We start from the raw sequence: 25,186 nt of genomic DNA, 5'->3' as shown, positions 1-25,186 counted from the left end.
AAAGAGATGGTTTGAAATGCTTGCAACTGAGATTTTATAAGTGATATAGCCCAACAATTTTCAACCAATGTGCCGCAAGAATTTTTAAAACATGCAATACCTGACTATTTAGTCAGGGGCACTGACCTCTTTTCCCTTAGATTGTCAATTAAAAAAAATGACAACAGCCAACACAACAGTAGCTGTCTAGTGTGAATGAATCAAAATTATACCTGTGTGTTTTAGACTGGCAAAAATGATATTTTATGGTGTGCTGCAGAATTTTAGTAATTAGTTTTTGTGTGCATAAGATGAAAAAGGTTAGAAAATAGCTGACATAGTCAAAGCTATTGAGTTCTTAAATATAACCATTTAAGTAGGTCATTCTAGTGAAAGAAAAAACAAGATCCTGGAAGTTAAAGATATCAAAGAATTAGGAGGAGTGACTGGGAGAAATGCAGATGACTAAAAAAGGGGAAGTAGAAAACACCATCTCATTACATCTGCATTTATTTTTAGAGAGGAAATACAATGATTCATAAGTATCAATACGATAACTAAGGAAGACAACCCATTGTTGGTCACAAAGTGCAAGGGGTATGACAAATAATAGTTTCATTTTTTTGTGAAAGTTGTAGTAGTCTAAACGAACAACAGGTGTGGTGATTAAGGTTAAAAGGAATATGCAGTATAAAATTAGTCCTGCCCCAGCCAGTTTGGCTCAACTGATAGAGCGTCAGCCTGTAGATGAAGGGTCCCAGGTTCAATTCTGGCCAAGGGCACATGCCCAGGCTGCGGGCTTGATCAGTGATTCCCTCTCATCATTGATGTTTTTATCTCTCTTTCTTTCTTCCTCTCTGAAATCAATAAAAGTATACTTAAAAAATAAAATTAGTCCCAATGGTATGCTTAGGGGAACTTGGTAAAAGGTGGATAGTCAGTTAAATTTAGTTGTCTACTTGTGACTGCTTTAGTAACTTGTAGAAGGGAGTGTTAGGAGGGGAGGCAAGGTCAGGGAATTGGTGGTCTCAAGGAGAATTTGAGTTGCTCTTTGGGACCCTCCCTTAAAACCTGTAATTGAAAGTGCTGGGTGTAGCTCTTAAAAAAGTGTACAGCTTGCACTTAATTAACTTGTTCAGTCAACACTATTTACTGAATGATTGAATTAACTACACAAACCTAGGTAATGCAGTTCCTAATTATCTATATTTGAATTTGTCCACACACTATCCAAGTTAAGCAATCTATAATAATAAAAGCATAATATGCTAATTAGACCAGATATCCTTCCTTGAAGCCAAGGCCTGTGCATGAATTTTGTGCATTGGATTGGGCCTCTACTATAAAAATAAAATAATAATATTGTAATAAAATAATAATAATAGTTGCCAGGCACTGTTCTAAGTAGGTTAAATATATTAAATAATTTAATACAATTAACTCATGAGGTTGATACTATTATAATCTTTTTTTTTGGACAATATATCCAATGCACAATTCTAAAATTTAAATCTTTTGTAATCTAGAATGCATTTGTTTAGAAGAGTATTCTTTTTATACAAATCAGCCTTTATATTTTCCACATGGTTATGTGAACAGAGTTTTTCTGTATTTTAATTTAGAACAGGGTTTTGTTTTGTTTTTCTCTAAAAAGATTATTTAACTCATGTGGCTAATATCCACTCTTACTAAAATTTTAGAGAACAGACTGACAGTTGTCTGAGGGGAGGATTGTTGTGGGACTAGATGAATAAAGATGTGGGAATTAAGCAAACCCCTTCAAGAAACAAAAAAATCAACCCCCTAAAACAAATAAAAAATCACAACAACCCCTCAAAGACACAGACAACAGTATGGTGATTATCAGAGACAGTAAAAAGGGTATAGGGGGAGGCAGAAGAGGGTATGGAGGGATAGTGATGGAAGGAGACTTGGAGTGGTGAACACACAATACAATATGCAGATGATGTATTATAGAATTGTTCAGCTGAAACCTATTAATTTTATTAACCCGTGTCACCCCAAGTCAATAAAGAGATAAAAATTATTGTTCTACTTCAATTATAAGTCATCATGTCTATTCCATTCACTCTTAGGAAGAGAACTTTGCCATCTTCAGCTTAATTTGATATGTCGATTTTGGAGTAATGGGAGAACCCAATTTGAATATTTATAGTGATCCATGTTAGGAATTTTCAAGTAGTCTGAAATATAGGAACAGTTGCTAAACACACATTCAAAGGGACCTACACCACTTCACAGCTGTTCAAAGTTTGTAACTACTATTCTCATAAAAATATCGCCCAATAGTTAAAACCTTTTATCTAGGGGCTAATCAGGTAGGAAAGTCTAGAAGTATTGTGCTGGATTTTTTAAAAACCTTGCTAAATAGAAAATTTGGTGTAGATTGGAACAGAACTTGAATATGCTGAGGGCAGATTGCCATCAAGTGATCCTAAATGTAAGAATAGAAGAAATTCTGTGGTGTGAAACTCTAGAGGGCTTGACAATGCATAAGCCACTTTTCCTATATTATAATTATTTCAAATTAAAAACATAAGTAGTATGAAGCCCCCAAAAGTAAAATTTACACCACAGTAAAAATAATTCACAACTCTATTTCTCTCAACCATGTAAGAAAAATAGGTAGAATATCTTAATTTAACATAAAAATACACACACCCAAAAACAAACAAAAACTCATAATTTAAATTTTTGGGATATAAGTAAATGACAAAAATTACAGATAGGTTATAAGCTGTATTTTTACATCATTAGCTGGGGACTCAAAACGGTGAAGAGAAGGTATATGGAGAAGTTTTGTGGCTTGAAGAAAATATGAAAAATAAAGGGAAAGAAAAGAGAAATGGAAGAACAGATGGGCTGCTGTGAAAAACTAAAGGCACTTATGAGGGAAGAGAGTAGATATAAATGTAATTACCCAAGAGGTTTCAGATTAGGTGCAATATTTTGGAAGGCATTGAGCTAATAAGGTTCAACGTGACTGACATGGAAATCAATCAATCAGTTCCATAAATACTTATTGAGCACTAATCATATAACAAGTTCTATCGTAAAAGCTGGGGATCTTATTCAAGTTTACAACCTTGGCTTCCTTATTGTTTAGAAAAACATTAATGACTTCCCACTAACTTCCGGATATTCCAGAAGGACCAGGCAAATAATCTTAGTTATGAAAATGAATACCTCCAACAGACAAGCAATTTAAATGAATCTGTAAAGAAAGCAAATGTTTTTCATCAGAGTAATGACTTTCAAATTAATAAGACTTGATTTAATAACAATTCTCCAAACCGCTAGAAATATCATGCAGCAGAGTTATAAGAAATTAGAGTCAAAGCTAATCTTGCTATCAAATCTTTAAAAAAATATTTCTGACAACAGTGTAATAGAAGCCCTGGTCATCATCATCGTTGTTGTTATTTATTAATCATATAATAAAACACTATCAATGTCTTACTACTATATTCACAGGTATATACAGTATATGCTCATTTAAGAAATTTCATTAATCTACTTTGTTTTTAACTCTATAGAAATCCTTCTACTGCTAAAAAACAAAATTACCAGCCATTAGTCAGTAGATGAAACAGAAAAATGTATTGTGGCATCAGACAATGGAAAATACCATTTACTATTAATCTACAATGAATAATAATGTCAAGCTTTAGTCTTTGTGACCCTTTTTGGTATATGTAATTATTGTCAAAATCAAATTAATTAAAATTTTGGTGCAATATTCAATCCAAGAGTTAAAACAATTGCTATCTCTGAATAACTTTCATTATAAGTGACCTCAGTGCCTACATAAAAACAATTAATGACTCTAATGACTCTCCCTAGTCCAGGAACTCTATTTTCTCTCAACTATGTAAGAAAAATAAGTAGAATTTCTTAAGAAACCTGACATTTTAAAATCAAAACTATTGAAAGATAAGTCTAGTTACCAAATTCAAGAAAGAAGCTGTTGATTGCTTCTAATTATTAAAAAAAAAAAATAGTTTTAAAGAATTTTTAAATGCCCTAGTGTATGGTCATATATTTTGTTAATTTAAATATTATTGATGTCAAAGAACAAAAGCATTCTTAGCTTGTTTTAAAATTAGACTATCCTTTCATTTTTATGAAAGTTGAATGAAATCTACTGAAAATGTTTTAAAATAAGAATATTGTCCCAACTTTCCTTTAATACCAAGTCAAGTAATAGGTATTTCACTCAATTATTAATTTTATATTTTTCCTATTTTCAATTCTCATTTCCTTAAAAAGAAATGATTTTTAAAAATTTGGCAGACTTTGTGTTTGCTCACCTCTCTAAATTGTCAATTAAGTATTTGAAAAAATATTCCTATAATTGTGTAATTTCACAAGTTAACCCTAGCTAATATACTATATTTATAGAGATTGAAAGATTCATTAAATTCCCTGAAAAAACAATAATTTAATATAACTTTAAGATATAAGGATACCATTCAGTTTATTATATTAAATATATATTTTTTAAATGAGAAAATAAAAATATTTTAACCTATCTTCTTTTATCTTATTATAACCATATTCCAAAGGTTATTTATAATGACTTATAAAAGCTAATCAGGTATTTTTTTTTTGGTCAGTCATACTTTATAGCATTTAACACAGTCTTAAGGAGACAAGCATTGTTACTTTTTAATTTATATGTCAATGGCTTTATATTTTTAGAGAAGTTATTCAACAGAACCCAAGACTGTTTTGTTTGGCATTACATAACATCAAAAGGGAAAATATTTTTTCTTTCCCTTTTTCATGCTGGAGACCTGAACAGATGGACTGAAAACATACATTTTTGCGTATCCAAGGTTTCAGTGCATAAGATTATATTTTATAATAAGAAGAAATCTATGCTATAGTACATTTTTTTCAAAACAAACATGAACCAAAATATATTGAAAATAATTTCAACAAGTGGTATGTTACCTGGGTGGAGCTGGTGGCTACTGAGATGCAATCAATAAAGCTGTGCCTTCGAGTGAAAAATGCAACTATCTGCTGCCAGCGTGAAGGTTCTGGCTCAGCTTGCAGTTCATCTGATGAGTCCTTTTTTGCCCCGTGCTTCTGCTTTGGGCCTACAGAGCCATGGCTAGAACTAGCATTGCCTCCTCGACTGGCGCGTGAGTACAGAAGTGTGTTGTTTCCGAAAATGTAATTCATCTCTGCAGCCCTGCAGGTGGTTGCCAAGCAGTCTTACTTCTCTACCAGCTGCTCAATGGTGAATGATCGGTAAAAACTGCAGCTAGAATTACAGCAGCATCACTTGTACATCAGGGAAAATAAAAACCTGGAGAAATGATGCTCATTTTCTTAGTAATTTCTTTCCATGAAAGAGCTTCTATCTTCTTCCCTCTGTACCTGTTAACTGCATGATGGCTGAGTTTACATTTGCAGACAAAAAAGATGGCATAAGGTGGATTTCTTTCTCATGAGTATTTTTTTTCACCAGCGTCTGCAGGAACCAAAAGCTGTTCTTTTGTTAGCTGATAACTAGATGGACTCAAATCCAGGAAGTGAGGTTGATTAGCAGGTAAAGAAGGATGTCCTAAACACTGGACTACCAAGACCCGTTAGAGCTGCCTGATTTAATGCACTGGGTGGAGAAATCCTGGATTACCCAGTTTCTATCACAGTCTGTAGTAAAATCCAATGGCATCTTCACCAAATTATAAATAAGAGCTGAATTTAAAAACGCAAGAGGATTCTCTTACAATTGTTCTGATTGTTTAAAATAATTTTACTAAGTAAACCTTTGTCATTGACATACAAATTTCTACATCTGGAAGGAGCTTACGTTAATTAGCACTAGTTCTAAGATACTCTCTCTATTAAACTCTGAGGACTTAATGATATAGGGAAATTCATTTGTAATGTAACATGATCATTTTATGTAATATTTTGGTTTTTAATGCTTTGATAATTGGGTCTGGAGGCAGAAGCAGATCAATTAGCAAAATAAATATTTGACTTCTGAAACCTTCATGATTTAAAAAAAAACAACTGCTATTGCCCAACCTGTGTGGCTCAGCAGTTGAGCGCTGACCCAGGAACCAAGACGTCACTGGTTTGATTCCTGGTCAGGGCACATGCCTGGGTTCCAGGCTCAACCCCCAGTAGGGGGCTTGTAGGAAGCAGCCCATTAATGATGTTTATTGCCTGTATTTTTCTATCTTGCTCTTTTCCCTCTTTCTCAAAAATAAAACAAAAGACCACCATATAAAAATAAAAAAAACCTTAACTTTGTAAAAAACTGTTATTAGCATCATCTTATATATTATAAACATCAAGATCATCAAATTATGAATCTGTAAAAATATAAGAGAATTAAAGATAATTTTTAATAACCAGTGGAACATGTTTTATCTAACATTATATAAATAATACCCTGGTTCACAAGGTAATATTATTTGATTGCTAAATAGACATTATCTAACATCTAATACCTGGGTTTATGTTTTTTCAACATTAGAGTTCACCTCAGGATAACTTAGGATACTGGTTAAAAAACAGACTGGTTAAAAAACAGACCCTCTCCCCATCAGAATTTTGAGGATTTGGGAATTTTCATCTTTAAAAAGGTTCCTATGCTCAAACTCTTAAGCACACTCACGTTTGAGAACCAGATTCCCAAGTTTGTCCTCTTAGCACTAGTAGTATAAAATACAATATATGGTCATTCAAAAACAACATATGAATAAAAATATTACTTAATAATTTATTAATGATTGAGTAATTCAATTTTTAGGTTGATATAAATACATCATTCATTTCCAAACTCAGCCATGGATATTTTTTCAGATGCAGATGACAAAATCTTGCTTACTACATGCTTACCAGCATCAATTAAACGCAGCCTAGTAGAAAGCAGCATTGACAAATTAAAATCTCCAGGTCTGTTGCAAATCTTGACTCACTAACAAAAGATGCTAATGTTGTCTTCTGTGATTCCATGCCTAATTCACAGACATATGTCCAACAAGAGTTATGTGGGACACTTTGGAGTAAGACGCTTTGTGATAAAGATTATAGCAGAAAGTTTGGTGCTGCTTCTTAAGGACTGTACATGCAGTATTTGATAATTCTGTGGCCCTACGCAGACTGTTCCTATCCATTAGGGGTAGGGGAATACAGTAAAGAACTAAGGGTTGACAGAGAACTAAGAATTATCTCTGAAGGGAAAAATAAAATCTCCTGAAAAAAATTCAAGTTTTACTATGGACCAGGTATTTATAACAAAGAATTAATCAGTGTGGTTTATACAAATGCAGTATTAATTGGTTTGGTCCCCAAATATGTGCCTGATCCATGTCTGATGAAAACCTGAAGAAGGCAGATTCTGTAATTCTAGATTGGTATGATGATGATTTTGATTACAAATTTCCCACTCAAGCTGCAAAAGTACCAATACAGACAGAATAATAAACTGTTCATTACACAGGTTTCTTATCTTAGAGAGCCAACGAACTTGTGAACAACCTAAAGTTGTCATTCTATCCCATATATCCCAAGTACAGAGAAGAAATATTTTTCAATGTAAAAATTCCCTATTCAAATCCACTGGATTTATATGATTTGATTAAGAGGTGTAAGGCATCCAACTCCTCTGCTTTGGAGTAGCCCTACTTACGTAGCAGAGTTGAAAGATAAATTCTATTCCATTCAAACAAAATTTAAGTTCATTATAAAACTTGTAAAGTTTAATATAATAAAATACATAATACACAATGTCTAAATCACCAAAAATAGTTACTATTACCATTTAAATATGATACATAAAGAATTAAAATTCTTTTTTTCTGTACAGTCTAATGCTTTTTACAGAATGATATTATTTATAGCAGAACTCTAAACAAAGAGAAGAAAGCTTAAGCAACCTAAGTATATCCAATTAATGATTATGGAACCTAAAAGATTATGAAAAATTTATGACTGTGAGAATTTTTACCTTAGAATATTAAATAGAAGTAAAGGTGGTTTAAAAATTTCTACAGGATAGAAGTTATTTGTACACCTTTCCAAACTCAGAAATAAATCCAGAAATCTCCAAGTACAGTAACAAAAGAAAGGATTAAATAATCTTAGTGAAATATTTTAAAATGTTGAAGGATGTGAGGAAAAAAAATATCAAAACTCTAAAATAAAAAATAAATAAATTGCAAAGTAACTGCAAAAATAATGCACTGTAAATGCAGAATAGACATCTTCCTTACACTTTTATCTTTATAATGTGGCCTATTAAATTTCAAAATGTACAACTGTATTAAGATAAGACAAGACTTAACTGAGAAGTTTCATAACAGATTTGTTATTTAGAAAAACTGATCACATAGTACTATGTACAAATCCCTTCTTTTTGAGCACCATCTAGTGGTCACTGCATGCAAACTATCAGCTCATCTTAATACACCAAGGTCATCCAAAAAAAGTAAAATAGATTTCAACCACATTTCAATATGTTCCAGAGATGTAAAAACAAAGTTGAAAAAGTATTCATTATGTACTTAAAGTTTAAAAAGTATTCATTATGTACTTAAAATGAGAAATATTATATTCCTGTATCATTTATAATAAATGGACAGAAGCAAATACAGAGCCTTAGTTCTCTACTGTTGCATAAAATGCTTATGTCCATTTCTCTTCTACTTCCATTTCTCACAATATTTGAAAAATTATTAACTATGGTGGTGATTTCATTTGATAATATTCTACTATTGGATAAAATGTATTCAGGCTAGGAAATATACTTAAATAACTGTCTGCTCTTGGATTTCAAGTCCTTCTTAACTATATATAATGTACTTTGCACATATTAGGGTAACATAATTTTCCTTGCTATTGAAGATAAAAGCAAAGTATAAATTCTTTTGTTTCCTCAATGATCACTACAACATCCCATACTAAGCAATGAACTTAATGTCCTCCTTGTCACTTTATCTAGATGGAAATCCTCTTTATTTGTTTTAATGTTCTGACCATTTTACCTAATTCCCAGTACATTTTCAGTTTTAAGGATCTTTATACTGTCCTTATTAGTGTCATATACTATATTTATAACTGTTACATACAACAACAAAAATTCTAGTTATGTCCTTTCCTCCCACATTAGGATTTTCCATCATAATAGTGCCAGTTTTTTTTCTTGAAACTGCATAGCACACTGTAAATTTTAAATAAAAATTACCAATAGGCTAAGTTCTGCATAGAGTAGCTTTCAACCACTATCTTATTTCATTATTTCAGTAATAAGAATTAGCACTAGCACCTACAAAAATCTGATAGATTATTTCACAGCCAATTTCGTGGTGGCAAACCCTTCTTAATAGGGTTCAGGATCAAGACCCTTCACACTTTGCCATCATTTCCTAACAAGCACCCAAAACATCAGGTATAATATCATCAAATTTCTTGCATTTTTACAGTTTCTGCTGATAATCACTCTCCTACTGTATTTTCCTCAGTAACTGCCTTATCTTATGAATTGGGATCATGTACACATCCTTCATTCAACACCTTATTCAAAAGTCAATTTTCTCTTTTTAGAATACTCCAAGAATTTCATTTCTCTATCTTTCATATTACATTACACTGTGTTATAACTATAATAATGAAAGTGTAATATTCTAATTAGACCAGACGTCCTTCCAGACGACCTTTCAGATGAAGCCAAGCCTGCAAGAGAAGCTGGTGCTGGCAGCGAGGGAAGGAAGGTCTACTCTTGCACAAATTTTGTGCATCAGGCCTCTAATCTCATCATAAAAAAATACAAAGTTACTAGACAAGATGTTTAATAAATGTTTGATAAATGCATTTATTGTTTGAAAAACCAAACTACTATTCTAGCAGTTAAATTTTTTTTTAAAGTACCTATTAAATTAACCTTATTTTTTACTTTTATAAGAACTGTTAAGAATAAAGTAGTGCTTAACTTACATTGCACTCAGGTCATTACCATCCAAAGATAATTTTTTGAATTACAAAAAACAATTCATATACTGAATTCCATGTATAGTATAATAGTTTCTTGCTTGCTTCATTCCAAACTATAATACTATAAAATAGAAAAGCTCCCTATATTAGTTTTTGTTTTGTTTTTTAAAGAGGCTGCTAATCTGATAACTGACAGTGTATCTAAAATAAAAGATATTTCACTGTGGAACTTTCTAAAACATTTGTCCTGGTTTTCAAAAAATTATAAAAAAGCCGAAACCGGTTTGGCTCAGTAGATAGAGCATCAGCCTGCGGTTCGATTCCTGTCAAGGGCATGTACCCTGGTTGCAGGCACATTCCCAGTAGGGGGTGTGTAAGAGGCAGCTGATCGATGTTTCTCTCTCATCGATATTTCTAACTCTTTATCCCTCTCTTCTTCTCTGTGAAAAATCAATAAAATATATATTTTTTAAATTATATAAAAAAAAAAAACACATTAAAACATGTCAAAAGTTTTTTTAAAAAAATATTTTATTTTCTAACAAAGTTAAAAAGACTCTAACCATTTCCCTATTACCCATACACTCCTAATCTATCTCAATCCTTAAATTTATTTTATGAGGTACCTGCCATAGTAACCTATGCATAAAATAGGAAAAGCAGGAAGAAATTCCCCAAACAGGGCAGCTTTACTAATTTTTAAATTATAACTGTATCAGTATGTAGTCTGTCAAAAAGTAGCAAAAAGTTCATATGCTTTTGACCAAGTAATGTGACTCCTAGAAATAAACTCTAAGGAAATAAACCCAATACTTTTTATACCCAAAGATTACTCACTGCAGCCTTCTTTATAAAACATAGTAAAAATGGAAATAATAGCAAAGACCAGAAATGTTCATCAAATTATGGTACAAATGTAACATGTAATATTTCTGAAGTTTTAAAATTTTTAACATAGAAAAATGTATATATCAAGTTTTTAATAGGAAAAAAAGGTTTTGGGTTTAATCCCTAAAATATCTAGAAATTCTGGATAACAAAATCTTATGTTTGGAATACTGCTTTATTTGCCTAGAGTGAGCATTTTATGCAATAGCAGAGAACTGAGGTTACATCATATATTATTTAAATTCTTATTTATCAATTTGAGAGAGAGATTTTTTTTGTTGTTCTATTTATTTATGCTTTCACGTATGTTCCCTGACTGAGGAATTCAACATGTAACCATGGAGTATGGAGACAAAACTCTAAACAACTGTGCAACATGGCCTGGGCTCATCCATCATATTTTAAGAGGCTATATAAAATACTTCATGCCTGCTGGCTCACTGTCTGCTTGTGCCAAAGGCTGCATACTTATGAAAGTAACTACCAAAATACCAAGAAATTGTGGAGCAAGTTGGGTGTGTGCAAACTGGCTTTGCACAGTTTGTAACCATCAGAATGACCAGAAACTTAAAACATCAGAAACAGAAGATACATACCTGGCAGGGGTTTTCAAAAAAAAGAAAGAAGTAGTTTATATAATTTCGGTCAAGAGAAACAGGCATAGGCTGATAACAACAGCATATAAAGCAAGCAGGAGTGATCAGAGTTCAATTGTTTTAAAGTTCTTGTGTTATTTAGAATAAAGGTAAAAGATATTTGATTTTAGATTTTTCTGAAGTTAAAAATGTGTATTAAAACTCTTAGGATAGCCATTAAAGGAAAAGAAGCAGAATAATAAGAAAAAAATGAGGTGAGAAAATATAAGACATGAAAGAAAAAAGTGTCGCCTTTGTTTAAAGATTAAAAAGCGTATTTCTAAGTAACTCATAAGACAGACCAAAAAACCCAAGAAGAAAACACAGATGACAAAAAACTAATATTACATATTAAAATTTGGAGGACACAGCTAAAGTGCTATGTAAAAGAAAATTTACCAACTCAAATACTATTAGAAAAGACTGATAATGCAATAAACAACCAATTTAAGACACTAGAACAAAAAGCCAAACAGAATAAACTAAAAGAAAGCAGGAATTAAAAAAATAAAACAATAAAAGAAAGGGAGAAAAGATAAAAGGAGAACTGTCACCAACAGTCAACTGATTTTTCCAACTGTGTCCCTCATTTAGTCTCCCAAAAAAAGATCAAGAGTGCTTCAATCAAACACAATATTCTATTGATATGTAGATTATCCAGCACAGGAGGGGGATACAAGAGAGCATTTTCCAAAAAGAGATGGTTCTTTGAAAACACCATCTTTGAAACTGACCATCCACTGGCAAGAATGATTAAGAAAAAAAAAGTACAAGTAAGTAATGCTAGGAATGAAAAAGGGGCCAAATATGCTATAGACCTAAATATGCTATAGAAAAAAATTCCAAGATAATAAGCATAATAGTTTAAAATAAATATGAAATGGATAAATTTTTAGAAAAAGTTCTAGAAAACTGGAATGGTACTAGAGCTATCAAAAATTTTAACCATCTCCCTCTAAGAACAGGAACAAGACAGGGATGCCCACTCTCACCACTTCTGTTTGACATACTACTGGAAGTACTAGCCACTGCAATTAGACAAGAAGAGAAAATAAAAGGCATCCAAATTGGAAAAGAAATAGTAAAATTATCCTTATTTGCAGATGACATGATATTGTACATAAAAAACCCAAAGGACTCCATCAAGAAACTAATTGACTTAATAAATGAATTTGGCAATGTAGCAGGATACAAAATTAATGCCAAGAAATCTATGGCATTTCTGTACACCAATAGTGAACTTATAGAAACAGAGACTAAAAAGGTAATCAATCCCATTTACCATTGCACCAAAAAAATTAAGATACCTAGGAATAAACTTAACTAAGGAGGTAAAAGACCTATATGCAGAAAACTACACGACACTGAAAAAAGAGATAGAAGAAGATGTAAACCAGGGGTCTTCAAACTACGGCCCGCGGGCCACACGCGGCCCGCAGAGGAGTCTGATCCGGCCCGCCAGGTTTTTTGGGCAGTGAGCGCAGCCGAGGTGTTACAGTAGGAATTAGTAGTTCATATAGTCCGGCCCTCCAGCTCTCTGAGGGACCGTGATCTGGCCCCCACTTTAAAAAGTTTGAGGACCCCTGATGTAAACAGATGGAAGAACATACTATTTTCATGGATTGGTAGAATCAACATCATTAAAATGTCCATACTTCCCAAAACAATTTATAGGTTCAGTGCACTCCCCATTAAAATTCCAATGGCATATTTCATTGACCTAGAAAGAACTCTCCAAAAATTCATTTGGAACAATAAAAGACCCCGAATAGCCACAGCAATTCTGAGAAAGAAGAGTAAAGTAGGAGGGATCTCAATACCAGATTTCAAGCTGTATTACAAAGCCACTGTTCTCAAAACAGCTTGGTACTGGCACAAGAACAGACATATAGATCAATGGAATAGAGAATCCAGATATCAACCCAAATCACTATGCTCAATTAATATTTGACAAAGGAGGCACAAATATACAATGGAGTCAAGACAGTCTCTTCAATAAATGGTGTTGGGAAAATTGGACAGATACATGCAAAAGAATGAAACTAGATCACCAACTTACACCATACACAAAAATAAACTCAAAATGGATACAGGACTTAAATATAAGACGGGAAACCGTAAAAATACTCGAGGCATCCACAGGTAGCAAAATCTCAGACATATGCCAAAAGAACTTCTTCACTGATACTGCCCCTAGGGCAATGGAAGCCAAAAGAGAAAATAAACAAATGGGACTACATCAAAATAAAAAGCTTTTTTACAGCAAAAGAAGCCATCAAGAAAACAACAAGAAAGCCCACTGTGTGGGCTTAGGTGCCCGTCAGCAGATGATTGGATTTAAAAAACTATGGTACATCTACACAATGGAATATTATGCTGCCTGGATAGAATTGGAGAACATCATGCTGAGTGAAATAAGCCAGTCAGTGAAAAAGAAAGACATGACTTCACTCATTTACGTATAATAAAGAACATTATAAAGTGATGAACCAAACAATAGATATAGAGACAGTAAAGCAACAAGCAGACTGTCAAATTACAGAGAAGAGGGTAGGGAGATCGGAGGAAGGAGGAAGATAAGAGATCAACTGAAGGACTTTTATACATGCATATAAGTACAACCAATGGACACAAAACTCTGGAGAGGGTGGGCATGTATGGGGGGGAGGGCAATGGTATATGTACAGAGATAATAATTTAATAAAAAAATTTTTAAAAAATTTTAACCATCAATATAGAATCATCCCTCAAAGAAAATTACAAAAGACAAGTTTAGCCAAATTAGAAATGATCCTTAGTCAGAAAACATACAACAAACAAAAGTATCCAGCATATATAAAGAATTTGTACAAATGAGTTAAAAGGACAACCCAATACAAAAAAAAGCAAAACTCTTAACCTGAATGAGCAATATATTTAACCTCCTTATCAACTAGGGAAATGCACACGAAAATCACAATGAGATACTATTTATTACAAACCCCAAACAATGGTAAAAATAAAAATAAGAATATCAAGTTTTGATGAGAATATGATCAATTAAAACTGTTACTATATACGCTGTTAAAAATGTAAATTATACAACCACTTGGAAAATAATCTTGGTATTGCCCACAAAAATGTGTATACACAATCTATGTTTTTAACAGCACTTTTTATACTGGTAATAAACACCTCGATGTTCATAAAAAGTAAGATAAATTACAGTATATTTATAAAATAGAAAACTAGAACAATAATGCATCTCAGAATATACATAATGTTAAGCAAAAAATGCAAGCTGGGATTATATACAGTATAATTCTAATTGTATATAGTTCAAGATAGGTAAAATAAATAATATACTGATCAGAGATCTAAATATGTGATAGGCTTTTATAAGAAACCAGGATTGCGGTTATTTCTGAGAGGGAAGGCAAGGTAATGGGATCAGGTAAAGCCACATACTAGACTTTAAAGAAACAATGTTTTTTCTGAACCTAGTAATACTTAAAAAAAAAAAGTGTTCAAAAATATTTCAATGTATGGTATTTGAATTTTAATAGTTATTTTCTTCATAGGAATTTTTAAGATTAAAGATAGTATCACTACTAAAATTAATTTATAAAATATATCTTTAAAAATGTCCTTAGAATGCTAATAAATATTTTAAAATTCCCTATAACTACAAAAGCAGGAAAATAAAGGGGAAGGAAAACCTACATGAAAGAATAGTTCTTTCTGGCCATAAAAAAGAAGGAATTCTCATCATTTGCAGCAACCTGGATGGAATTGGAGAACATCATACTGAGTGAAATAAGTCAATGAAAGAGAAACACCACATGACCTCACTCATTTATGGATAATAAAGAACATTATAAACTGATGAACCAAAAGATAGATATAGAGACAGTAAAACAACAAGCAGACTGTCGAATTACATTGGGGAGGGTAGGGAGATCTGGGGGAGATAATAGATCGACCCAAGGACTTGTATGCATGCATATATTGTAAATACAACCAATGGACACAAAACTCTGGGGAGGGAGGTATGTATGGAAGGGAGGGTAATGTTAAAATATGTACACAGATAATAATTTAATAAAAAAATGTAAATGAAAAAAAAAAAGAATAGTTCTTTCTGAACATGAGCTGTACTAGTAACATAAGTAATACATAATTCATAGCAACAAAATTATCTTACCTTTATTGGTGAAATATGAGAATGAGAAACAAATCCATGGACATTCTCGATTTCTGACAGGTTTTTCTCTGAAATATGAACCAATTCTGGACCTATCACCTCATTAGTGATTTGTGGGGAAATGTGCTCTTGAGGAGGTGTATCTTCATCCCGATACCGATATTTCTGTAAAGTAAAGAAAATTGTTAAATATGAAGAAGTCCTGAGAAGCAAAGTAAATTCAGTTAAATAACAGTTTCATAACTAGCCAAATACTCGATAATATTAAACTATATAAAATGTATTTTATGGTTTAACAAACAGACTCTGAGAGAAATTGGCCTTCATTTTAAAGTCATGCCAACATTTAAATGAAATTAGATTATTAAAAATAGTTCAGATTCTGAAAAGATGGAGGAGTAGGAAGCCCCAGGAATCTGTCTCTGTACCTACATAACAACTGCACAGGCAGAATATGATGTAACTATTTTGGAAATGTGGAGTTTGTTAAAGGCTTATCACTTCCAGGGGAAAACTTGGATGATAAATTGAGGTTAATTTTGGTCAACTTCACCAGTTCTATTCAACATACTAATAGAAGTTGCCAACCGGAACTATAAGAAAAGAAAAAGAATTTCCAAATTGACAAGGAAAAAGTAAAACAATCTGTTTGTAGATGACATGATTTTATGTAGAGAAAATTCTAAAGACTTGGCAAAAACACTCTTAGAACTAATGAATTCAGCAAAGTAACAGGATACAAAGTCAACACACAAAAATCATGTGTTGCATTTCTGTACACAATCTAAAAAGAAAATGACAAAGACAATTCCATTTACAATAGTATTGAAGCAAATAAAATAATTGGAAATGAACTTAAACCAACAAGGTGAAAGACTTGTACAATGAAAACTATAAAAATGCTGAGAGAAATTAACAATGACAGAAATAGTGGAAACACATCCAACACTCATGGATTCGATTTCATATTATTAAGATGTCAATAGTACTCAAAGCAATTTACAGGTTCTAATCAATCCCTATCAAAATCTCAATGACATTATTTCCATAGAAACAGAAAAACCCAATTAAAGTTCATTTGAAATTTCAAGGGATCTGAATAGTCAAAATAATAATGAAGAACAAAGTTGGAAACGCGAATTTCCTCATCTCAAAACTTGATTACAAAGCTGTAAAATAAACTCTCACAATTATGCTAAAAAAAAAAAAAAAAAAATTGGGGGGGTTGGGGGAAAGGGTGCCAAGACCATTCACTAAGGAAAAGAGAGTCTTCAACAAACGTTGCTGGGAAAACTGGATATCCACATGAAAAAGAATGAAGTTGGACTCTTAGCTAGCATCATATACAAAGATCAATTCAAAATAGAACAAGGATCTAAATGTAAGACCTAAAATAATAAGACTCTGAGAAGAAAACATAGTACAAAAACTCCACGATGTTGCGTTTGGCCATGAATTCTTAAATATGACACCAAAGGTAAAGGTAACAACAAGACAAACTGTACTATAGAAAAAAACTTTTTAAATTGTACATCAAGACACTATCCATAGAGTAAAAAGGCAATCCATAGAATGGGAGAAAATATTTGCAAATCATATACCTGGCAAGGGAAGAATATCCAGAATATATAGAGAACTCCTAAAACTCAACAACAACCAAACTCAAACACACAATTAAAAAATACCAAAGAGCTTGAATAGTCATTTCTCCAAATTAGATACACAAATGGCCAATGAGCACAGAAAAAGATGTTCAACATTACTAATCATTAGGAAAATGCAAATCAAAACTACAATGAGATACCTTCCATACCCATTAGGAAGGCACCTATTACAATAACAGGAAACAAGTATTGGTGAGGATATGGAGAAACAAACCTTTGTGTACTGTTGATAGGAATATAAAATAGTATGTCAGTTCCTCAAAAAATTAAAATACAATTACCATATTATACAGCAATTTTAAATCTGGGTATATATATCCCAAAGAATTGGAAACAGGGTCTTGAAGAGATATATGTACACCATGTTCATAGCAGCATTAGTCACAATAGCTAATACATGGAAGAAACACAAGTGTCCATCAACAGATAAATGGATAAACCAAATGTGGTATATACATACAGTGGAATATTATTGAGTCTTAAGGAAGGAAATTCTGCACTATGTTATAACATGGGTAAATCTTATGGGTATTATTCTAAGTGAAATAAGCCAGTCATAAAAAGATAAATACTCTTATGATTCCATTCATATGAGGTACTTAGAATAGTCAAAATCATAAAGCAAAGTATAATGATGGTTGCCAGAGGTTGGAGGAGGGCAAAATTTTGAGTTATTGTTTACAGATATAGAGTTTCAGTTTTACAAGATGAAAGCGTTTTGGTGATGGATGGTGGTAACGGATCCACAACAATGTGCATATATTTAATACCACTGAACTATGGTTAAGCTGGTAATTTTATGCTATGTGTATTTTACCACAATTAAAAAACAAAGTCATTTAAAACCCTGAATATTTATTTGTCTATTTCTTACCCAATGTTAGCTGAACACTGTCTCTCTAAAGATAGTTGTTTAAGTGAAGTAAATATGAAAAGCTAAAGTTGTTCTGGTTTTCTTATTCAGTTAATTTGTACACAAATGAAAAAAATCAGCCTTTTAAAAATAATTTAAAAAATTAGTATATTAGATAACATTTATCTTTTATCTACAAAAGAATCCATTTCTTGCTCTCTCTCATACATACATATAATTCTATGTAACCTATTTTCAAAAGATTAACATAAGAAAACTAACGCTATCTCACACCATACATAAAAGTAAAAGATAGCATAATTATAAGAGCTGGGGGGAAATTAAAAGTTCATGTTTCTCAAATCAGTCAGGTGGGGAATATGTATGCATAAACACAAAACCAAACAAGCTAACATATGCACCCTCCACCAAATAAGTACACTCACAAACTAACAAACAAATAAAAACAGACAAGGAACAACAGTAAAAAGAATTTATAACAACAAAGAATCATTAAACAATATAAGCTACTTTTATAAATCATATTTTAAAAAGTCAGCAAACATAATAAAGGAATCTTCACAAAAGGCATACAAATGGGTCAGTAAACTTATAGAAAAAACATGCCAGCATTGAGAGAAATAAATATAAATTATCACATTCCTGGTAAAGGTCTTTTACTGATGGGTAGTGTGGCAATTTATTTCAAAAGCCCTGAAAATGTTTCTACTTCTTGATCCAGTAATTTCACCTCTAGAAATTCTACCAGAGGTAGCAATCAGTGAGTAACTTAAGTATTTGTTGCATATATATAAACAGGTGTATTATAAAATATTTTTTAAATCTTTACTATGAATTTGACTATGAACTTGGTATCACTTTTTAAATAATTCCTTCAGTAAAATGTTACAATTACATGGAAAACAATCACATCAACATTAGTTAGCTTTAAAAAAATCTGTTTTTATATTATTTTCAAAACCATTGAAAAGAATTCTTTAACTTCATCCTGAGTAAGGCTGAAATTAACATAAACATACAAAACTTAACATAGTTTATACACTCACTTGAGTGGAAGCAAAATCTAAGTACTTTTATTTATACCTTAGTACATGTAAGGAAGGAAACTTGATACCATCTTTCAAACTTTATAGATACTTACATGCAGGATATTCACAACAATATTTTATTTATTTTATTTTTTTAAAAATATATTTTATTGATTTTATACAGAGAAGAAGGGAGATAGAGAGCCAGAAACATCGATGAGAGAGAGTCATCGATCAGCTGCCTCTTGCACACCCCCCACCGGGGATATACCCGCAACCAAGGTACATGCCCTTGACTGGAATCGAACCTGGGACCCTTCAGTCCCCAAGCCGACGCTCTATCCATTGAGCCAAACCGGTCCCGGCCACAACAATATTTTAAAGGAGCCCTGGTCGGGTTATCAGTGGTTAGAGCATCAGCATGCGGAATGCAGGGTCTCGGGTTCAATTCCCAGGGCATGTACCTTGGTTGTGGGTTCCCCAGCCCCGTTGGGGGTGCACGCAGGAGGCATCCAATTGATGTCTCTCACATTGATGTTTTTTCTTTTCTTTCTTCCCACTGCTCCCTCCCTTCCATTCTCTCAAGAAATCAATGGAAAAAGTATCCTTGGGTGAGGATTAAAAAAAAAAAAAAAGGGGGGGGGGGAACAAGCTGCCTACCAATAAACCACTTTCCCCACTCAAAGGGCTATATAAACTATGGTACAATCATTCTAGGAAATATGTAGAGGTTAAAGTGGGTAAAATCAACTACTTCTACTAGGAAAAGATGAAGACGTAGACTATTGAATGAGAAAAGCATCTTTCAAAGCTCACACACACATGGTACAAAATCAATAAAATATATATATTTTTTTAAATTCTATGATATGTTACTTTCTTAAAACTGACTCCAGGATAAAAACAACATTCTTAAAACTTATAATACTTCTTCATAAGGTGTTTAATTTATCTAAATATTAAAGGGGAAATTTAATATGGTTAACTTTGTTTGAAAAAATTTAAACCCTTTTCCTAAAATATCTGTTGTAGATCAGGGTCGGCAGCTGCTTCTTTTACTACATGAAAAAGCAGACTTAACACTCAGAAAACAAAACTGTAACAGAATCTATTAAAAACCATGCATATGAATTTTATACCCCCTCATGGTTTAATGACCAATACAAATGTTAAAACAAACTCTTAAAAATATCCTATCTATAAGTAGGATATTTTTTTCTTGTACAACCACTTCCAGGTTATATTTCAGAAAACATCACTTGGAAAATAAGAATTCTCTGGAACTACAACAAGTTTAAAGTGGGGTTAAGGGAAAAATTTAGGTGACCAGAAAAGCAATATATTATTTAATGAAGGTGTAAAGAAACCTGTTTCAGTATAATTGTTTTAGTCAACTAGCAATTTGGAGACCTCTCTACATTATCAATTAGTAAGTTTCAGCCATACAAAAACTAAGAAAAAGCTTTCATTCAAAATAATACTTCAGATTAAGTAATTACCCTGTTTCCCCGAAAATAAGACAGTGTCTTATATTAATTTTTGCTCCCAAAGATGGGCTAGGTCTTATTTTCAGGGGATGTCTTATTTTTCCCTGAAGAATACGGTACACATTTATTGTTAAATGAAAATAAAGGAAATTTATTACCTATGTATGGTACGGTAGTACGGTAGTTGTCAACACAAACCAGACAAACTGTGAATCCTACAGTATCAAGAATTTACTCATTTATTCAACAAAAATCATGTCATCACCTTCTGGAACATCATCACAACAATCCAATTCCTGAATTTCCTGGAAACACGGTATATTCATTAGAAAGCTCTTGTGCTTCCAACTTGGTTTTAAACCATTGTAGTTTTTTTTTTATTGCAGAAATCAGGTAAAAACACATCAATTCTTTTTTTGTAGTTATTAATCATCTCCTGATAATATTTTTTCCATTGATTATTTTTAGAGAGAGTGGAAGGGAGGGGGAGAGAGACACAAAGAGAAACATTGATTCAAGAGAGGCACATTAATTGGAGCCTCCTGAACACACCTCCAACGGGCCAGCGTTGGCTTGGAATTGAGCCTGTAATCGATTTATGTGCCCTTAATTGGAATCGAACCTGTGACCCTTCAGATTGAGAGCCCATGCTCATCACTCCTTTATGTCATTTAATATTTTATATGGACAAACCATTTATCTTTTAGGCAAACATTACATTTATTTTAGAGATATCACTGCATTAATACAATGAGTGTTTCACTTATAGGGGATGGGTAGGCTCATGTTTCTTTTATTATTTGTTTTATTTTAAAGCTCCACCCCAACACAATCTAAATACCAACACTTGATTTGGTTCTGAAATCACAAAGACAATGAAATATCGGGTCTAGTAATAATTAATGTCGTTTTTAAACATTCGTTTAAAATCTTGCTTGGCGTTGACTTGTATTGACATAACCTTCAAACACGTGGTATCTACAGAGCGTGTGAAGTGCAATTAACAAGTTTTGCTTGAAAAAGTTTGTGTTTGGTTTGGTTTTTGTTGCAGGACTAGGGCTAAGAAGATGGCGGATGAAGAGCATATTCGGCACTGCATGCTTTACGAGTTCCAATTAGGAAGAAAAGCAAGTGAGGCTGCAAAAAACATCTGTAGTGCTCTTGGTCAAGATGCAGTTAGTGCCAGAAAATGCCAGCGTTGGTTTGAGAAATTTCGCGAGGGAAATTTTTCGTTAGATGACAAGAGTGGTCGAGGCCGTGTGTCCAATTTTGATCAAGAAGCTCTTCAAGCTCTTTTGGTGCAAAATCCTCAAATTACCCAACAAGAGCTTGCGACAACTTTAAATTGTTCACAAAAAACAATTTCTAATCAATTGCGTGCACTTGGCAAAGTCCAAAAGTTTGGAAAATGGGTTCCTCATGAGTTGACCGACAACAACCGTAATCAAAGAGTCACAATTTGCAGTTGGCTCCTCTCTCGGCAAAACCGTTTGCCGTTTTTAGAGCAAATTGTTACCGGAGATGAAGAATTGGTGCTGTATGTTAATTTGAAAAGGCGGCCTCAATGGTTGGACAAAAATGAGGCTCCTCCGCAGCCCACGCCAAAGCCTGACTTGCATGCGAAAAAAGTGATGTTGTTTGTGTGTTGGTGGAATTTTAAAGGAATTCTTCATTATGAACTTTTACCATCTAACCAAACCATTACAAGTGCAGTGTATAGTGCCCAATTGGAAAGGTTAGCCCAAGCTTTAAGAGAAAAAGAACCCGCGCTGATTAATCAGAAGGGCGTAATTCTTCACCACGATAACGCACGACCGCATACTGCAAGAATCACTGCTGAAAAACTGCGCCAGTTGGAATGGGAAGTTCTCCCTCAACCTGCATATCCTCCTGATATTGCCCCTTCCGATTACCATTTGTTTCGTTCTTTGCAAAACTTTCTTCTTGGAAAAAAATTTAATAATGAAGAATGCCTCAAAAATGCATTGACCGAATTTTTTGCATCAAAATCACAAGAATTTTACAACAGAGGGATTAAAATGCTTCCTGAGCGTTGGGCACAAGTAGTAGAATACAACGGCAACTATATTGTTGATTAAATTTTGTTGTATTGTTTAAATAAATTTGATTTAAAAAAGGTATTAGAAAACGACATTAATTATTACTAGACCTAATAATTCTTCCATGTTAATACTGTTTCCTATATACTTAATTCTCCACAGTAGCAATACACAAAAATGAAGTTAATAGTTAGTCTTCATGAATGGAGAATGGCATTTTATATGTAACCTTCATAAAAATCAGATCCTTTTTCACTATACTTTCACTATACACAAATCATTTTTTTACTCTGTCCTACACACAATAGACAGGGAATTATATTCCATGAATTAAAGTCAATCAAACAATGTAATCTGCTTCAATTATTCTTTGCTGAAATACTACTGAATTTAAAAACGAAGCTTTTACAGATGTATTATTCAAACCCACCTTACTACCAAACATTAAAGACACTGTGCTGTTGTTGGTGCATCCTACTTTACCGTGATATAATATTGGAGAAAAGCAATCTAAGTGTTTGATGGTAGGAGACATTTTTTCAAATACTTCAATCAATTGAAGACTGAAACTCCAGAAAAATGCCTTGGTAAATGCTGCTTTCTACTGTCCTGAACACTGATTCTAGATCCAAAGCATTATTTTAAAAAATTTTTATATTAAAATGTTGCATTCTTCAGCTATTCCACCCCCACAGCAGAGATCAGGTAAGCAAGCATATTGTGAATGAAATTAAGATGCTGTTTCTTTTTTCTATATAACAGTTTCAATAAAATTATAATTTAATTCTCAGAATGAAAGTTCTCATTTGCACCACTATGAGCCCAAAACATTGCTAATGTCCTTAAAATTTAATTCAACATCAGATTAATCATAGGAGCTCCACCTTGTACAGTGTAAACACTACTATCTCCGTCATGAGAATAAGATGCAACAAAAGGAGGAAATCCAAGATGGCAGCATAGGTAAACAACTAAACTGCTGCCGTGCACAACAATTTCAAAATTCCAACTAAAGGACAAAACGTCTATCACCCAGAACCGCAGGAGAGCTGGCTGAGTGGAAGCTCTACAACTAGACAGAAAGAGAAAACAGCATTCAGGGTACAAGTGCTGAAAAACTGAAGTACAGGGGCAAGCATGCGATATGGGCTGGCTGCAGATCCCGGCTGGAGGCGGGCGTTGCTTTCTTCAACCCGAAGAGAGACAAGCTCCCGATCTCTCTGAAATCCAGTTTCTGGAAAGAAGCTGGACTGTCTGCCATTGGGTCAGAAAGTGAGAGTGGCTTGCTCGCAGAGCTGCATGCAAGAATAATTGTTTGCTCTGCTGGAGTGCGAGATGTGGGAACTCAGTCAGAGGAGCATAGACAGCTCACTGCCAGTCATGGCATCAGGTAATGACATCACGTAGAAACTCCTGGCTTCCTCTCCCTAGCGATGACTAGCCTCCTTGCAGCTTCTTCAGCCTAGGAACAGGACTTGCTTTATAGCCAGGTGCAAACATTTTTTTTTTAAACTATAACCAAATATCTGTGAAGCATTTTCCCGTGCCTCATCTCATTTGATCCCCACAGAAGTCCTGGGATAGGTAGATAGGAGACTCGATGGAATCCTATTTTCTATTCATTTGCCATAAAACAAAAATTTAGAAAGTTTAAAAATTTGACCTGATTGAAAAGAGGAAATGGTGGACCTTGAAAATAACTTCAGGTTTTCTCACTGTGCAGAATATAGTCAAACACTGCTGCAGTTAAAATATTTTACCCTTTGTTCTCCCTGCGTGATCTACAATAATAATCTTTGGTTAATATTTACTGTTGTGTTGCTGACAATTACCTGAAAGAGAAGTTGGGGTGCTTCACTGGACTGGAAAAGTTTAGCTACATCAGAAAGCAAGTCTAATTAAGAAAGTTATTCTATATATATAAAAGGCTAAGTTGACTCGTGCATGCACAATACATATAAAGCTCTCGCTAGGTGCCAATCGCACGCACGTGTTTCGATCTGATATTGTCAATCATTAATTTGGTTGACACTCTATTATAGAGAAAGGGTGATAGCAATATTAAAGTATTTCTTCTAATTAAATTCCTTTCTTTTTTTTAAATATATTTTATTGATTTTGTACAGAGAGGAAGGGAGAGTGATAGAGAGTTAGAAACATCGATGAGAGAGAGTCATCGATCAGCTGCCTCTTGCATACCCCCTACTGGGGATATGCCCGCAACCAAGGTACATGCCCTTGACCAGAATCGAACCCAGGACCTTTCAGTCCCCAAGCCGACGCTCTATCCATTGAGCCAAACCGGTTTCCGCTAATTAAATTCCTTTCAATGTGCATGAATCCATGAGGAAAGGCTATACAAAGTGAATGCAATAATGAATTTAAAAAGGAAAATGAAATCTAAAAAGGA

General features: G+C 33.3%; 1 protein-coding gene across 10 annotated transcripts in view; it reads right to left on the bottom strand.

Moving 5' to 3' along the window:
- DLG1 (discs large MAGUK scaffold protein 1) overlaps window positions 1–25,186 on the bottom strand; it is a 237,004-nt gene that overhangs the window by 164,710 nt on the left and 47,108 nt on the right. For 9 of the 10 annotated variants that reach the window (XM_084871554.1, XM_084871550.1, XM_084871555.1 and 6 more), the window contains exon 5: window positions 15,664–15,828. In XM_084871554.1, coding sequence (XP_084727680.1) covers window positions 15,664–15,828 — 165 coding nt within the window. Of the gene's footprint in view, window positions 1–4,956; window positions 5,206–15,663; window positions 15,829–25,186 lie in introns of those variants that run through there. The other variant, XM_084871551.1, reaches the window with a different exon arrangement.

Source organism: Pipistrellus hanaki (assembly GCF_964339955.1).
Source record: "Pipistrellus hanaki genome assembly, chromosome: 2".
Lineage (NCBI taxonomy): Eukaryota > Metazoa > Chordata > Mammalia > Chiroptera > Vespertilionidae > Pipistrellus > Pipistrellus hanaki.
This window is presented reverse-complemented; position numbering and strand designations above follow the sequence as displayed.